Source organism: Argopecten irradians, chromosome 9 (genome assembly GCF_041381155.1).
Source record: "Argopecten irradians isolate NY chromosome 9, Ai_NY, whole genome shotgun sequence".
Classification (NCBI taxonomy): Eukaryota; Metazoa; Mollusca; class Bivalvia; order Pectinida; family Pectinidae; genus Argopecten; species Argopecten irradians.
Window position 1 is genome coordinate 26,060,889 of NC_091142.1, and position 19,375 is coordinate 26,080,263.

General features: G+C 37.7%; 1 protein-coding gene across 2 annotated transcripts in view; it reads left to right on the top strand.

The window, feature by feature from the left end:
* LOC138331890 (uncharacterized) overlaps positions 1 to 7,534 on the top strand; it is an 87,130-nt gene extending 79,596 nt beyond the window's left edge. For both annotated transcript variants that reach the window (XM_069279746.1, XM_069279747.1), the window contains exon 5: positions 772 to 7,534. In XM_069279746.1, coding sequence (XP_069135847.1) covers positions 772 to 4,333 — 3,562 coding nt within the window. In that variant the 3' untranslated portion in view covers positions 4,334 to 7,534. The remainder of the gene's footprint in view (positions 1 to 771) is intronic.
* The last annotated feature ends 11,841 nt before the right edge of the window (positions 7,535 to 19,375 follow it).

A 19,375-nucleotide genomic window follows, 5' to 3' on the forward strand; every position in this document is an offset into this window, starting at 1 on the left:
ATTGTTTTAAGAACAAACTAACGCCTAGTACTTCGTATCCTATTGTTTTAAGAACAAAGTAACGCCTAGTACTTCGTATCCTATTGTTTTAAGAACAAACTAACGCCTAGTACTTCGTATCCTATTGTTTTAAGAACAAACTAACGCCTAGTACTTCGTATCCTATTGTTTTAAGAACAAACTAACGCCTAGTACTTCGTATCCTATTGTTTTAAGAACAAACTAACGCCTAGTACTTCGTATCCTATTGTTTAAAGCACTAACTAATGCCTAATACTTCGTATCCTATTGTTTTAAGCACAAACTAACGCCTAGTACTTCGTATCCTATTGTTTTAAGCACAAAAACTAACGCCTAGTACTTGTATCCTATTGTTTAAGCAAACAACTAACGTGTAACTTCGTATCCTATTGTTTTAAGAACAAACTAACGCCTAGTACTTCGTATCCTATTGTTTTAAGAACAAACTAACGCCGTACTCGTATCCTATTGTTTTAAGAACAAACTAATTCCTAGTACTTCGTATCTTATTGTTTTAAGAATAAACTAACGCCTAGTACTTCGTATCCTATTGTTTTAAGAACAAACTAACGCCTACAAATGTAGTACTTCGTATCCTATTAATATTTAGCTATGGCTTGTCACAATACATTTGGTCTGTATAAATTTTAAAATCTTTTTGCATAATACCAACATGAATGTTATCCGGATATGTAATGTATCTGATCACTAAGTGCATAAGTGACATTTATTTATTTATTGCCTTTTCAGGACTTCCAGGATTGACGACAGACGACAGTTACCACAGCGACCAAGTATGGACTCTTCCGGTAACGACAGCGAGGAAACGGATGTGACGTCCGGGTCAACCCCGAACCAGAACAACTTAAGTTTAGACCAAATCAGTACAATGACACTGGATGAGTTTAAGAGTCTCCTAAATAACGCGTTATCAGTTCCGAACGGCAACACTTCGGAAGGAAGTTTAGACTCGCCCAGATCCCAGAGTAGCACGGACAGCTTTAAACACACATATACGGGACGTCCGAATAAGAAACCTCAATTAACGGAGGCAACTCAAAAATACAGAACGTGGGCGAATAGAAAGGACGCTTCTCGAAGTTTCGACACAGGGAATAGTGCTAGACAAGACAAAATACTCAAATCGACGCAATCGTCTGACGAGTATTACGAACTAGATAGACCGTCCAGAAAGACGTCTTCAGTTGCACGACCAAAAACACCAGTAAGTTCTGTGTCTAGACCCAAAACGCCAGTGAGCAGTGTTCCCAGGCCGAAAACGCCGGTCAGTTCTGTTGCAAGGCCTAAAACACCTGTTAGTTCTGTTTCCAGACCAAAAACGCCCGTAAGTGTCGGTTCTGCGTCAAGACCAAAGACGCCTACCAGCCAGTTCCGAGCGACAACCCCAGTAAGTGTCTCTAGATCGATTACTGGTACTGTCCCTCGGCCCTCCCCCGGGGTCACACGACAGGCGAGTGGGTCTTCAGGGACAGGACGTCCAAGTACCCCGACAAGATTACAAAGTAGTTCAACCGGAAGTGTTACAAGGACTTCTTATGAAACTAAACCAGAACAGCGTTCAAGTTCACTAAATAGAACATTCGGTGAACAAAACAGAACTGAATTGCGCTCAAGTTCTCTAACTAGAATAGCTAGTGATGAAAATAGTGATAACAGTTTAAATAAATCTGGTACCAGGACATTGCCTAGTTCCAAAAGTGATTTAACCTCTGAAATGCCCAATTCTAGAAGTGAAAGAATTGCCGAAATCCGCGCCCGTCTGGCCGCGAGTCGGTACGGAACTGATTCGGGCAGCGTAACAAGTACAGCGCCACCTACAGATTCATCAAACTCGCAATACCGGAAGGAGAGTTTTGATTCTACAGCACATGTTACTCCGAAACCGGAACAAACATCACCAAATGTGAGTTACGTATCTATAACGAGTGAGGTTGCAGCTGAGCCGGAATCAGATCAGGGAAGGTATTTCTCGAAAACATATCAAGCTATGCGACAGTTAAGTTCCGGAAGTATTGATCAAAAACTAGTGACATATTCCGGAAGTGACGTTTCGTTAAGTGTGAGGTCAGACGGAAGTTATCACAGTTCATCCGTTGAGCGGAGTTATGGGTCTTCACGTCAAAGTTCTTTATCAAGTGTGGAATCTTCACCGAAAGAGGAGTTTACGTCAGTGTCTAAAGAGAAAATAAACAGGACTCAAAGTCTGGATGATAATCTCATAAAAAAGTCTGCTGCAGCAGATGAAACTCCAATTGTACCTGTTATGAACTCTCCAGAAGAGAGGATAGCGCGGCCTTCTACCCCGGCTCGTCCTTCTACACCTTCACTCATCCCGCGGCCGTGTACGCCATTATCTAGTTTAAAAGACTCGATACATAATTTGGAGAAACAGCCGGCATATTCTGGTCAGAATAATGTATCACAGACCAACAGTGGCCGTCCACCTACGCCAAGAAAAGCTACAATCTTGGCTAAAGCTCCGTCAGCGACAAACACGACAAAGACTTCAAATGCAGGCAATACAACTTCCTATACAAAAATGTTTCTTGCGAAGAGATCCTCTACTCCTGGCCCAACGCCTAGTAGTACGTCTGTAGCAACTCCTCGCAGATCGCGTACTCCCGGCCCAGGGGATAGAGATAGGAGTTTCAGTACACCGTCCCAGAAATCGATTAAAGACAATTCCTATGATTGCTACGGCGGTGACGTGGCCGATCCGCCCATAGCTCGAACCGTTCCCGCGAGTCCTGCCCCTCAGCGAAGGTCTCGCACACCAAGCATTGGACATAGTTCTCTAAGTGCACAGAATTCCGTTGAAGGGGAAACAGTTTTAACTGTTAACCGTTCAGGTGGACGCCATGTCTTATCCACATGTGACTCAAAAGAAACAAAGACACCTCGGCCAAGTGGAGGTCGTATTATTGCTAGAGCGGCGTCGGCATCTCAAAATCAAAAACCATTGACCGACGTCGACAGATCTAGGTCACGGGCCAAAACTGTGACGTCAACACCAACTTCATCTCTTCGTGTGCGACCGCGTAGCGTCGATCCAGAATCTGCAGCCTCAAAAAGAGCGGAGGAAAACGTCCTTGTTGTCCAGAGAGGTGAGAATGGTAATCATTTCGTGAATAATAGGACTGAGGCTTGGGTAGAATCAGCCGCTAAAAACACAAAGACAAAAACACCGACCAAATCTTTGCCTCCAAAGTCAGTGTACAGGCGCTGCAAAACGCCTAACCCGCGGGATATTCATGAACACGAGCTGGAGTCGCGCCCATTGGAGGAGATTAAAGCGGCACTGTCTCTACCTATCAATGGCTTAAAGGAAGTAGCTATCGATGACCTCGATGCTCCGCCAGAGGATGCTGATGCATACGCCAAAATGGACGAACTATTCCGGCGGTTGAAGGCAAAAGAGCTAAGAGCATCAGTCAATGAAACTCCTGGTGGTAGCAGTGATCCAACAAGAAAAGCCAATAGCGACCATGACGAGTCGGACGTTGCCAGTGGCGATGTCTGTTCTCTAGACAGTAACGAAAATGTAAAACGGAAAAGTTCAAAGTCGTCATATAAAAGTTCGCCGTCAACAAGCCACCGCGGATCCACCGCTTCAACACCATCTCGACCAAAAACACCTTCATTCCCACCAAAGGATTCCGGGACCCCTCGTCAGTACACAAGAGCCAACTCCATGCCTCCACGACCAAGCACTCCTACGCGTTCATCTATATCGAGAAAGTCAAGTTCGAACAGTGTAAATTCTGCACCTGCGCCAGAAACAAATATCAAACGTAGTATGTCGGACCATACGAGCATGTTAGTGTCGAAAATTAAGGAACTTATAAACACAAAGCCGAGAAAGGACGATAAATCCGGACCACGATCCAAAATCCCGGCACCAAAATCGCTATCTGCTATAGGAAAATCAAAATCAGTCTCAAACTTAATGTCTTCTTCAAACCTTGAAAATATTTCTCCGAATAAAGGACTGTCTAATGGTGATCTGTCACAGACCTATGATTTCAGTGATGACGTATGCGGTGAAATTTCAAAGTATTCCTCTCATGATCAGTTGGATTATACTGGATATAATGGTACAATCCGGAACGGTTCTGAAACGCCGGTCCCAAAATTATCCACTCCTTTAACGACCGGAAGAAAGGAGTTTCTGAACAATCAAAGGGAGAACACTCGCACACCTAAACTTGTGCGTGCGATGTCCATTGGGAGTTTATCGAGTTCCTCAAACACATTGTCGTGTAATGTTGGTGACGAGGATGATTATGTGTGATGTTGAGCACTTGAGTGATATTATATAACTAATGCCTAATTATTGATTGTATGCAATCTCTGGTGTTGGTTGCCATTATCTGCTTTTATTGTAACATATTTAAGGCAATCAGAATCGGATTTTGATTTTAACTTTCAAAACTAAAAACTATTTATTTGTGACAGTGTACTAAATACTTGAAATTCACATCACCTTTATGCTACAGATGTCTTGTTATTTACAGATAGATATTTCAAATTTATTTCATGATCAGGTTCAATATTGAAATTGCAATAGTCACTTTAAATTAAAATGACCGGCACAATTCATATTTAATCTCAGCGCTTAATAAGTGATTTTTTAGTTTTTTTTTTCTTTTCCATTTTATAATTCCATAGAATGAAATACATTATGCATGCAAATATAAGCGACCAATATACCATGAAGTAAGATTAGAAAAACAAGAGACTACAAATGGAGGTTTGGATATTAGACTTGACTTAATATCTGATTGTAGATCTAGAACATTCCGCATTGTTCATTCCCTATAGTATTTAAGTATATTTTCAATTTCTACGATTTTTTTTAACTTATTAAATGTCTGAGTACAGTCTCTCCGACAGACAACAATCTTGCCGGAATGACCCGATGTCTAACGATCATTGACGACTCTTATGTCATTCGTGTCACGTGTAACCTACAGGTCATAACATGACCTCATATTCTGAATCCTTTTCTTCATGGTATGATTTTTTTTTCAAATTCTGCAATTTGATTTTTGTTAATAAAATATGTATTTCTTTCATTGTCTAGAATTAAACATCCTTGAAAACATTTATGATCTATTCAAAACATAAATCTGTGTTCCAGTGAAAGTATGGTGTATTACAATACGATCTCTATGTCTGTCCACTCAGTTTTATCTCGACATATCTTTACAGATTTTGTCATTTTGATAATGATTTTTTTTATGTTACTTGAATTGATCAAATCAAATACTAGAAAATATTTATCAGAGACAACTGCTTTTTTAGCATTTGAAATATATAGATAGGTACGTTTGAGTTATATTTGCTCTGTTCGAATCATCAAACTGCTTTGTACAATATTATCACTGTTAAAAGCATGGCGTAAATCAAAGTTATCTCCCCTTATCTGTAGAGTTAACGTTTTCGCATATTGTTTTCGGTTGTGAAATTTCAAAGAAAATCATTTTGCGATAGTAAACAGCCAATTATGAAACAGATTTAACAATTGAATTTTTGTCGATTTGTCAGGAAGACCTGCGATCGACAGACCACTAACATATATGTCTACCAATATAGTTAACTCCACACAGGTAATAGAGTCCCTCCATAGTCTCGTATCAGCCTATACCGACCATAGCACGCGGCCATCCCTCATTGTCACTTTTGCTTAATGATAACTCAAAGATCATCTCAAATAGTTAAGCGTTACAGTATGATGTAGTTCTACGTATTTGTGTGATAGAAAGCGTTATACAACTCGTATACATGTGATGTAGTGCTGCACACATACACAGTATAGTGTGTGATAGAAAGCTTTATACAACTCGTATACATGTGATGTAGTGCTGCACACTTACACAGTATAGTGTGTGATAGAAAGCTTTATACAACTCGTATACATGTGATGTAGTGCTGCATACACAGTATAGTGTGTGATAGAAAGCTTTATACAACTCGTATACATGTGATGTAGTGCTGCACACTTACACAGTATAGTGTGTGATAGAAAGCTTTATACAACTCGTATTCATGTGTGATGTAGTGCTGCACACTTACACAGTATAGTGTGTGATAGAAAGCTTTATACAACTCGTATACATGTGATGTAGTGCTGCACACTTACACAGTATAGTGTGTGATAGAAAGCTTTATACGACTCGTATACATGTGATGTTGTGCTGCACACTTACACAGTATAGTGTGTGATAGAAAGCTTTATACAACTCGTATACATGTGATGTAGTGCTGCACACTTACACAGTATAGTGTGTGATAGAAAGCTTTATACAACTCGTATACATGTGATGTTGTGCTGCACACTTACACAGTATAGTGTGTGATAGAAAGCTTTATACGACTCGTATACATGTGATGTAGTGCTGCACACTTACACGGTATAGTGTGTGATAGAAAGCTTTATACAACTCGTATACATGTGATGTAGTGCTGCACACTTACACAGTATAGTGTGTGATAGAAAGCTTTATACAACTCGTATACATGTGATGTAGTGCTGCACACTTACACAGTATAGTGTGTGATAGAAAGCTTTATACAACTCGTATACATGTGATGTTGTGCTGCACACTTACACAGTATAGTGTGTGATAGAAAGCTTTATACGACTCGTATACATGTGATGTAGTGCTGCACACTTACACAGTATAGTGTGTGATAGAAAGCTTTATACGACTCGTATACATGTGATGTATGTGCTGCACACTTACACGGTATAGTGTGTGATAGAAAGCTTTATACAACTCGTATACATGTGATGTAGTGCTGCACACTTACACGGTATAGTGTGTGATAGAAAGCTTTATACGACTCGTATACATGTGATGTAGTGCTGCACACTTACACAGTATAGTGTGTGATAGAAAGCTTTATACGAATCGTATACATGTGATGTAGTGCTGCACACTTACACAGTATAGTGTGTGATAGAAAGCTTTATACGAATCGTATACATGTGATGTAGTGCTGCACACTTACACAGTATAGTGTGTGATAGAAAGCTTTATACAACTCGTATACATGTGATGTAGTGCTGCACACTTACACAGTATAGTGTGTGATAGAAAGCTTTATACAACTCGTATACATGTGATGTTGTGCTGCACACTTACACAGTATAGTGTGTGATAGAAAGCGTTATGTTGTGCTGCGCACGTATAGGATGGAATATTATTCGTAACAATTTATGCATTATGTGAAATATATATTAAGTTATATTTGAGTGTCGGAGAAAGGGAAAGAATGACAAAAATTCAACGTAAGAGAGAGGAAGAGAAAGGAAGAGATAGGATGAAAGGAAGAGAGAGTGTGATATAATACGGACGTGGAATTAGTTTGTTTATCTTTTACGCCTATCTGTGATTCCAATATCTATTTATTTTGTACATATAAGTATATGCAAACCGTAAACACTTTGTGTAAAGTCGACTGATAGACATTAAAGTGTTATATCGTATTCTTGTGTCTCTGTTTTCCTTAAATTACACGAGGACAAGTGGTTTGTTCTTTATGTCTTATTGATAACATCCGGGCTCTTAATGGACGTGCTGAGATAGATGGAGGAAAACCAGAGTATTCGGAGAATAACCTCATCCACCTGTTTATATATATATAGCCTCGAGATGGTTTCGAACTCGCTACTAAAAGGTGGCGATCTAGGAATATCATATCTGGATACGTTTTTCTCTCATACCTGACAGGGTTATACCGCTGTTGTTAGGGAGAAGATAACTCTGTCTTTTACCGAGGTAGGGAAAACATGGGTCTGTCATGTGGAAAGTTATATCGCAACCCTCGAGAAAGATTTGGCCGCCAACCCTCGGCAAGCATCAGGTTGACCACCCAAAATCGTTTTCTCGGGTTGAGATATCCATGTACACTTGACAGACCCATGTAAGACTCTATTAGTTCATTTAGGTCCCATTTTGGATACACTGCAACATAACTTAAAAGGCTTACACAGATAAAGAAAAGAATCACAACGAAAATCAAAACCCAAATATTGTATCCATGTTGTCTTATCGTGCTTGTTCGCCATCCTTGTATTAATTATAGATGTTCCAGAACCACCGCCGACACAGCATAACGATACCCATCAATTTAAGAATAACTGATGTTGATCGTGTATACATGTGTCTAAATAACACAAAAATACATATAAAATGATATATTTTGCTCTGGTGCTTGCGCAATCAGTGCTTCATTCCATATAACGCATAGTGCCATGGATTCAGTTTTCGTAAGTAAGTAACTTTCGTAACTGATGGAAAATTCAAATTCGTCTGCTCCTCTCGTGATAGAGAAACAATGTCATTCGTCAGCGATGGATCAGATCATCTAGATGATAAATGGTATGTACATGTAAGTCGTTTGTAGATTGAATTCCAAAAGTTTAGATATAAGAAATACTTCAACAAATGAGGCTGATTATTACAGAAAAAGAGAAAATGAGGAATCTGAGTTCTGTGATACGAGTTTCCTTGAAAAGTATTGTGAAACTGTGGGAAGGGAAACAACTCCTGTTACGTTTATATCATTAGTTCAATTCAATTCAATTCAACTTTATTGCTTCCTTACATCCATACAAAAGGGATCGATAGCAAAACATACATGTACATAACACACAGTTGATCAAAACAACAACTTCAACATTTATCAAGCCAGCTTTCCTCAGTTCAAATGACTTTTTAACAAAGAGGCCTAAATCCTGCAGAAGTTTTAGATCATTAGATGACAAGAGTCGTATCAAATTTTCAAAATCTGTTGAATGGTGGTTAATTACATCTTTATGACTATTAAAGAAAATTGTTCTCACTGTAGAGTTAACGGGACACTTAAAATGAAGTGGGTTTCATCCTCAATTTCTTTACAAAATTTGCATAACCGCAGAGAACGGGGAATTTTTTTACCCTATCCCCTCGATTTCTAAACTGTGGTTGCTAATTCGCAGTTTTGCGAGCAATTTTCTTAATTCAAAATCCTTAATAGAAAGATATGTTTCTTCCTTGAAGTTTTGTTTAAATTTACCATATAAAAAGTGTTTCCGTTATTATCTGAATTATTTATCTTACACATAGTTGTAAAAATGGCTCTGAATGTACCTTGTATTGATTTCTTGAATAACAGTTTCAGATTACGTTTAAACGTCCTACTAGGATTGGCATTTTCAAAGTTATAAGAAATCTTATTTTCCTTTATGATATTAGAAACATAGGTGATCGGGTGGGTAGTGGTTAAGTCACTCGCCTTTCACCTAGCCGGCCGGGGTTCGATCGTGACGTGAAAAGGTTAGGGGTCACCTGCCCGATCACGTGGGTTTTCTCTCCGGGCACTCCGGTTTCCTTCCACACTAAGATCCCTCGCGCGCTTACATCCTGGCCATCGAAAGTGATTTGTATAACTTGTTTCGTAATCGATGTAAAATAAATAAAGTTTATATTATATATATCATAGGAAAACCAAGAATACGTTCCATTTGCATGTATATTTTTACTGGCAACCAGTGCTTCTTTCACCAGGACGTGGATGTCTTCTTAAATAGCATAAAGCTTGTGTATTTATGAAACAATCTAAAGTAAACTGTCCTAATTCAGCCCTGGAAGCTATATTCAATGCATACTTTCCAACACCCAAAGCCATTTTGCAAAATTTCAAATTAATTTGCTAGAATGGTGTTATCAGTTAAGGAAAATGGGTCAAACAAAGCGTTGTTCGAGCAAGCTCTTTTATTAATATTTGCTATCTTGCTATAATAATCAGCATACCAAATTTCAGAATTATACGTCAAAACTGGTCTGACTAGGGAATTGAATAACTTTTTTCCAAAGTCATATGGGTATATCAGCTTTTCCGTTAAGGCATTGTTTAATTGAGAATAAAAGCTTTTTACTTTTCGCGCAAAGTTCCTTAACAGTAAGCGAAAATTTTCCGTTATCACATAATTTTGTACCCAAATATTTATATTCATTCACTTGTTCAATTTCTTTGCCATTAAAAAGAAATGGTTTAACTTTAATACATTTGTTTTTAGTGGTGCTTCTCGTTCGAAAAATCGCCGTTTTCGTTTTTGTTGTATATATTTATTGATAGCTGCCACTTTGCACAGTAGCTTTCGAGCTCGGTTATTGATTTTTGTAACCCTTCTGGACTCTCAGATAAAATCACTAAATCATCTGCAAAAGATAAGCTACCTAGCTACTTCTACATCTCCTAGTTTGAGTGGGTCGTACTTCAGAATGTACGAAGAGTTGTCGCGCTTTACACCACCAGTTCCTAAAATGGTTGGAAAATAAAATTATGGAGATAATTTAATAATCAAATACTTGTTAAACATGCTAAAAAGCTTACTATGGTAGATCATGCGCTAAAGGTCTCGGCCTCTTAGATTGATACGCCACGTTATAAATAAAAATTAGATATTTTGATGATGAGTATATTTGTTTTTTTTATCTAACATTCATCATCAGGATCATAGTACGTTTGAGGTTCAAAGCCAGGTTCGTAACACTAAAAATGCAAGCGATTCCCTCTCCTCGTAGCATCTTATGGGGAGATCAGTTTCGGCATATTCTGTCTTTTATAATGATTCAGCCGGGTATGGATGGTTGCGTACGATGTCTATGATTCCAAAAAGCACATTAACATAGTTAAATACCCACAGTGCCACTAATAAAACAGGTTATAATTTTTAAAATGGGATTGTTAAACGAGATCGATTATTTTGTAGAGCCGCAAAAGTTATTACCTTACAGGTAATACTACACCTGTCATCACCTTCTGAACAATAAAATCTAAATAAATCAAATGTTGATTTTCATAACGCGGGTCGTATTTTGTTAACACCGTCGTCCGAATTGCCGAGTGTTGGATATAGCAAGTTTCTGGTTTCCCGAGTTTTGTCTATTTCCCGAGGCGGAGCCGAGAACAGGGACCTGGCACGAAAATTTCTAACCAATAGTATACTTAAGCAATAAACTGTTACCAGATTGGACATACAGTTGATATGAAGCCCATCCGGAAGGAAGATAAATAGAATGGCGCCCGTTAGGGCGCCATGAATATTTATCTTTCGGACGGATGGGCTTCATATCAACTGTATGTCAAATCTGGTAACAGTTTATTACTTATATTTCCATTACGATCATTCAAATTCAAAACTATACATGTATATCTTTTGAATTTCCCGCTTGCGCTAGTGTTGACGTCACCAAGTTCAATAAACGGAACAGCCATAGCATCAGATTCTGAATATAGTTCAACACAAAACGGTTTGAAACAAGCTAACAGATGAAAATTATGCGATAATATCTTTATACATGTTATTTTGTCAATACGATAATACCATTAGATTTCATAGACCGCACAACTTTAAAACCACTTTTAAAAATATTTGACCGTTATGTATAGGCGTAAGTATACAGTGTATACATTCTCAGTGACGCAGCGGAAACGTCAAATATTCATACGCTTGACCAGATTGGAGTTCATAGCCAGATATTGCCCATCTGGTTTAACATAAATTAAACGGGAAACTGAAAGTAGAATAGTATACATATATATATTATAGTATCATGGGTATGAACTCGGCGGTCGAGAAAAACGGACCGATTTTTTTTTTAAACCGTGATTATTTTAATAAATGGATTCTATACAACATTGACGGATATCTTACCTTAAAGAAAAATAATTTATCTTTCCATTGAGTGCTTGATGAACAAAATTGGCCAAGTATTGACGAAGTTATGGCTTGATGAATCGGGAAATTTACGAAAAATATGCTAGGTAGACATTTCCCTGTCCGGTCAAAATGTCGTCTCGGCTCTAATGGGTACCTCAAAAACCAAGCCAAAATCACAAAATCTACGCTTGTGGTGGTAAACAGTACCCATAACTGTGTTCATCCACAATCTCCTTTGGAGGTGTCATGACCCGTACTTTGTAGAAAATCCATTTAAACATCGTGTAGCTCACTTACTTTAACCGTCACCGCCATGTTCATTTTTCTTTCGGAACGCTTATCGACTTTACATACCGTGACTACATTATGCAAATTATGTTATGTTGTGCTTGTCGGTAAACTCGAGAAGCGTTCCGAGAGAAAAACGAACATGGCGGTGACGGTTAAAGTAAGTGAGCTACACGATGTTTAAATGGAGTTTCTACAAAGTACTGGTCATGACACCTCCAAAGGAGATTGTGGATGAACACAGTTATGGGTACTGTTTACCACCACAAGCGTAGATTTTGTGATTTTGGCTTGGTTTTTGAGGTACCCATTAGAGCCGAGACGACATTTTGACCGGACAGGGAAATGTCTACCTAGCATATTTTTCGTAAATTTCCCGATTCATCAAGCCATAACTTCGTCAATACTTGGCCAATTTTGTTCATCAAGCACTCAATGGAAAGATAAATTATTTCTCTTTAAGGTAAGATGTCCGTCATTGTTGTATAAAACCCATTTATTAAAATAGTCACGGTTTTAAAAAAATCGGTCCGTTTTTCTCGACCGCCGAGTTCATACCCTTGATACTATAATATATATACAGTATGTATACTATTGGTTAAAAAATTTTCGTGCCAGGTCCCTGTGGAGCCGAGGGAAATAGGCAAGTTCGAGGGAAACCTGAAACTTGATATATCACTTAATCCCATACTTTAACTGCTTTAATATACCGATACATACAAAAGCTATGATAAGACTAAAAATGTATTTCTTTCATACGCTAACGTTCTCTCTATTCCTGTCGCGTACGGCAATGGCCATTGGAGATTGAGATACTTTTACATTGTAATCGATCTACGTAATCTTATCTTCAAACATACAAATTATTCTGAGATGATAACTGTGATTCTATGTCCGTTTTGTTTTGCTTCTATTCAAACCGCAGGTTAAAATTTGATTCCGCTATGATTTCTCGATATTTCAACATTTTTCCTATACCACTAGGCAAAATACTAAATTTGTATATAAATAGATCTAAGCTTATTGTTGAAATTCCGAGACGTTAACCACTTACAGGTAGCCTAAATACATGTATATACATAACAACTGTACATACATGTAAAAGGTATTGTCCTTTGACCCCATTACATATTTTCACAATCCTCTCACAAGATAAACATGACGACGTGTTCGGTAACAGTTTCCGATCGATACTAACGTCGTCTGAGTACGTCAACGGAGATGGCGTGATCGGAAACTAGCTCCGTCCAATTGTTACGTCACCTAGCAACTGATGGCGTGATCGGAAACAAGTCCCGCCCACCTCAAATCTGATTGGTTAAACGGAAATACCCGAGTGCACGGGTGTGCTAGCTTCCGAGGGTATGCTAGTTCGATGACTGACACACAGCTGAGAGAGGTTTTTGGAAAAAGCAGGGAGCTAGTAAATTTAACAAAGTATCTTTTATATATTGTAAATAAAGTAGAGGTATATTAATTTACTATCACTGCGCCAGACGCAGAACAGCGAAAATCATCTTCACTGTTATCATATATTACGCAGGAAATCTTATATCTGTTTCGTAAAGTATCCTTATCTAAGGCAATCGATATACATGTATATTTCCTTATGTTATTAATGTATGTAAGATTTTTTTTTTCGGAAAGGTAGTGAGCCTTTCATGTCAGTCGGCACAAGATATCCACTGAAATTCTGTTGATTTTTCCATTTTAAAATTCGATTATTCCCCGATCTGTGGGAACTCAACAAATGTTTCTGGATTTGCCGTAAAAACTACCAAGTCTTTTCGCGGAAGTAACTACTAGAAATGTTCATAGATAAGTGGTGCACATGTTTTACAAGATATCTCAAAAGTAAGGAAAAATCCAAAAACATAACCAAACGTTCCTAAAATTGGGCAAATTAACTATTTCCCTCGTAAGAAGCGACCCCGCGCTCGTAAAAAGCGACTCCACTCGGGAAATAATGTTGTCGACCCAACTCTCGTAAAAGCGACCCCACCCTCGTAAAAGGCGACACGTCCTCCACTCGTACAAGCGATTTCCCTGCAGTACCGCCTACACGCGGCGTAAATAGCAGTGCGTTTTAAAATGGTTGAATATCACGAAACGGTAAACAGAGTAAAATGGAGAAATTTTAATGATTAGAGAAAGTCAAGTTCGACCGTGAGCTATTGAAAATGAAATTGAACTTTCAGTTAAACACTGCAAATGTAATTTAACGGTAATGACGACCATGTCTTCGAGCATGTTACATGGTAGCTAATTTAAAGTAGAACAAGGATGTTTAAATACCTCATTATTGCAGTTGATGCCTCCAGTCCTGAAAAGGTCAAGGCCACTTTGATTCCATTACAACCTCGGGATAAAATGCAACCGGAGCTACCGAGGGGAGATAAACAATTATTTTTGTGTAATGCCCGATTTCGTTCAGGTTGGATAAAATGACGAAGTAAACTCGATCATTTAAGAGTTGCAATAACCATGGAAAACACATTCCATAAATGGAAATCAACATTTTGTTTTTGTTTTATCTTAATGAAGATGCACGTGATGATGTTAAGGACAACTATATATATCTGAAAAGTCAATTGATGGAATCCAGGAACAGTTGGCTTCAATTTGACGGGAAATAATGTTGTCGAATTCAGAGAGCACACAAAATATAGTTCCACATTAACTTTATATTTGTTCATCCCATTTACACAATATTTGTTAAATATTGTATTTGCTGATATATAATTTAAAATTTACATTACATTCAAACATGCAATATATTGAAGATTTTTCATACAGATACAATAGGCCAAATCGGATGCGCATCCATACTACTTGCGGAAGTCGGTGTTCCGGTGTGTGTATTCTTGCGCGGCAACCACTACGTTTACGTAAGTGTAAACGATTTCGCAGTTGGTAAGGTTATGTAGCAAAGAATAAACAGAAATGTAAATTTATAGCAAAGAAAAAACGGAAATGTGAATATTATGAGGTATATATGCAGCTGTTTAATACAAATGTTGAAATATGGAATAAGCATACTAATAATTTACAACATACATTTACGTTAATTGAATAGAAATGAAATATACAAAATTAAATTGTTATAATATAAATATTTTGTTTAAAGATAGTGCAACGTTTGACAAAAACCCTAATAGCCAAACTTGCCGTCTAAAATTTCATATTTAAGACTTATCAATCAATATAATACAGAAATTGTATATTATTACAATTGACCTTGATAGTCAAGCTTACTCAGAGCTTGAGTCGATGGCTACTGTCCATCTTCATCACTCTAATTGCGGTCGCTAGGTAGCTAGAAAAGGACTTGGAAGTTTTTACTGCTAATTAAATCGGCTTTTGTGTCTTTCCTGTTTTAAAGGTTCACTACCTTTCCGAAACGGCTGTTAAATGTTAATTTTCATAAAGCGGGTCGTATTATGTTTCCCGCCGTCGTCCTAATTACCGAAAACGTTAGTTGACTATCACTGCGCAAGACGGAAAACAGCGAAAAGAATATTCACTGTTAACAATGTTTACGCAGGAAATCTTGCACTTGTAAATTATACACGATACTAACTTGAGAGTAGGACAGCTATATTACTCTACCAAGCTCCAGAGGTATGGCAGCGTGTCATTAGGATATGTCGTTCCATAATTCATGATCGACTGTCATAGTTCATGAGCTGACAACACTTTTCATAGACAAGTCTCCTAAATATCCCATATTCATTTGCCTCCGTCAATGTGCGTGCGGTAATGACAAGGTTAAGTTATTAATACACAAGTATATTACCTATGTCTGAAGTCGGATTAGATGTTACGTTAATATCTTCACATTTTCATTATCCTTGATATAAAGGCATCGAGGCGTCCCTAGCACACTATAATTGGGCTATTACTGCCTCGGAAGCTAGACTCCACAATTTTTCACGTTAAAAGGATACGGCCAGAACTATCTCTATTCTATACAACATAAATTTTATACAAACCAAACCTTTTGCGAATATAATGAGGTTAGGAAATCATAATGAAGTTTGGACTAAACTCTCTCTCTGACACATGGTTTAATCGGTTCTCTGTCATCGTCGAGGTCGGATTCTATTTATTTAGTACATCACACGATAATTACTAAGAATTCGATTGGATAACAGCCATGGTCTATTTTGCGACAGTTCCCTGTCCTTCTTGACTACAGGAGACTATACCTGACTACGAGAACTATGCCAAAGTATACCCCCTCGAATGAGCACGCGACCTAATATATCAATATATGGCGTCATAATGAATGCCATGTGACGTTCTATATCTATTATGACCCTTTCCCTCGGGAACTGTTTACCTATTATAGACTGGTTGAGAGGGCCCTATTGCCTCATAGGTCGAGGGATGGATCTGGTACTATTCCATTCCTCGACAATACTATAAGTCAATTATAGTGCCCTCTCAACCAGTCCATAATGGGTTTAGTACACCTCCCTCACACGAGACCCGTTGTCATGTCATCGTAACAGAAGCACTTCAGGCGACGTAACGCTATTTTTATTTCCACACTACGTTGTAATTAACCCCTAGAGTGCCACAGAGCCTATATATAGGCTCTATGATAATACCGTTGAATGCCAAAGGGCTTTTTTTAGGCTCTCTGAAATTCGACAGTTTAACAGTAGCGATGACGTCATCTAACTATTCTGCAACGTCATTTTCGGGCTCCAGAAGATCGGCTCGAACGAAAAATGGCGACGCGATTGTTTACTCCAAGGTTTCGACTTTTTTCTCTCTCCTGGGAACAATGGCTTTATTTATCGACGGAATTTTACCAATTTAGTATAACAATACGAAATTTTCTGCTCTCTCAATTCATACTATTTGCTGAGTCTTCCGAAGTTTCATTTTCAAAATATCTATATTTTCGCATCGTTAAAACTCCATAAAACTTTCTTTGTTTTTACAAATAGCGTCAAATTCTTGCTCATAGGACACAGTTTTCTAAAAAAAAAATACACTATGGCTAAAATTACTGATGTATGATCAGTAAGAGTAGATAATTTTCTGGAAGTTTAGCAACTTGTTTAGAATCAATGAATAAATAAAATCAGGTACATGTATATTGCAAAGTTGACCATGTCAAAAGACGTTTCAGCCAAAATTGAGCATAAGAAGTCTATTTACGTAGTAGTAAAATACTTAAAATTCCAAAAACATGTGCATTGGTGCCTGTTTTCTGATTTGTCCTAAGTTACAATATGCATGTACGTAGGAAGCGGGACATATAAAAGAAAAGAGATCACCTCAAATACTTTCAGAGGATTAAAAATTAAGAATGCTTACGGACGGCTGAAGAACGATGGACAAAAGGCAATAATTAAGTATATAAAGCTTACGTTGATAATTTAATTTTAAGGGATTTATGCTTAAGAGCAACATAAAATGTACAGGTATTAACGCAATATATCAATATCATAAACACACGAGAACATTTCTTATCTGTTGAGATAAGCACAGGCACAAAACATGTTTTATGTTAGATACAAATGTATGCTTAGACAAATAGCTCTCGTTCGCTTGAATGTTAATAATTACCGACATATCAAAGGCACGTCAATAAATATCGACATCACCAAAAATAAATTTTGTCGATTGTCATTGCGTAGAATATTTTTTCGCGGGTTTTTTGGTGTACTCGCGCGGCTGGCAATACTGTTCAGATTTGTCTCTGATTGTATACGACTCTAAGCGGACTCGTCTGCCTTGTTCATCTTTCTGAATAATAAAAAAAAAATAGATTTTGAAAATGCACAAAGTCTGCACCGGGAAAAATTTATTGTGTCATGAAATGAAGAAATATATGAAAGTGTATCGATTACCCAGGCGTTTGGCTCTATAACAGCTATTTTTCTCAGAGTAACTTCCACAGGCGTTTGACTCTATAGACATGTTTCTCTTTATTATACCGGTATGTAATACCGTGTCTTGAGAAAATGTCTATAGAGCAAAACGCCTGTGGTAGTACAGAGGGAATGGCACGACGATACACTTTTGATTAATATCAACGATTGAGGTAACTGAAGCTAGTCAGTCCACAGGGATCTGAGAATAAGTTACAGTTCATACATGGACTCACCAAAGTGCTCGCAGACCATATTTAGACGTTTTCGAGGTCTAGATAAAAACAATTCGGTGAAATAGTATTCTACACGGTATTGTACACGTACAGTAAATAAAGAATACGAATTTTACCGATTTGTTTTTAATCTAGACCCTCAAATCGTTAAAAACAATGGTCTATGGACACTCTGGTGGATCCATATTGATATAAACTGTAACTAATTCTCAGATCCCTGTGATTAGTCTTGGGAAGCTGAGAATGGGTATATCTTTTCTTCAGCCCATATTTCTGTATGGAAGGATATGAAATTGTGGCGAAATCAATATTAACATAATTAGTATTTCTGAAAACTGCTTGAAAAGAAAACTCCTTACAAAACGGAGGTTCCTCTGTCGAACGCACAGGGATTTGGTATGAATTGACAAAAAAATGTGATGTATACATGTAATTTACTATAATACATTCTTATATTAACATAGGTCGGAATTCGTTCCAAGTCCCTGTGCTCGTCCCTTATAGACATGTTTCTATTACGATTTACGGAATGAGGTAATTCGATCAGCTTCTCGCATAATTACTAGCCCTGCGTATCTATAATTCATTTATCATGACCATTCCCTGGTGCTACTCATTTGAACTCAACATACGATTATCTGATCACAATACTACATGGATTACTATACACCAAGAATAGACACCACAACCTACTGTAAGGAATATAAAGGTTCTAGATATAACATCCTCAATACTCAAGGGGTTACTATCATTGTCGTTATATCTGCGACATATAATGACAGCGAAAGTAACCCATGAAATATCGAGGATAAGATAGGGGCGATCGGTGGCGATCAAATACTGTTTTCATCAATCTAATAAAATTGCCGAGCTTAAAAGTGTTTTCCTCTTCGAAATGTATTATATAGGTTAAAGAAGGTTTCGCGTAACTTCTGTAAGGCTCTTCTGTGGGGAACTTTAAGTTTACAAAATTATGGAGCGTTGATGAATGCAATTCATTGTTTACTTTATGATTATATTAATACGGGAGTTTCGAGATCCCAACGACGTGGGTTAAGTACAATTTACCTTTGATATTGCCCCGTAGAATTAAATGTTGACCGAATCAAAAGGACCAAACCAAAGGTCCTTACCTTTTATATTAAATATGTAGTTTCTTTGACAAATGTAAAAGAATCATTTGATGCACATGTTAATTACAAAAAAAG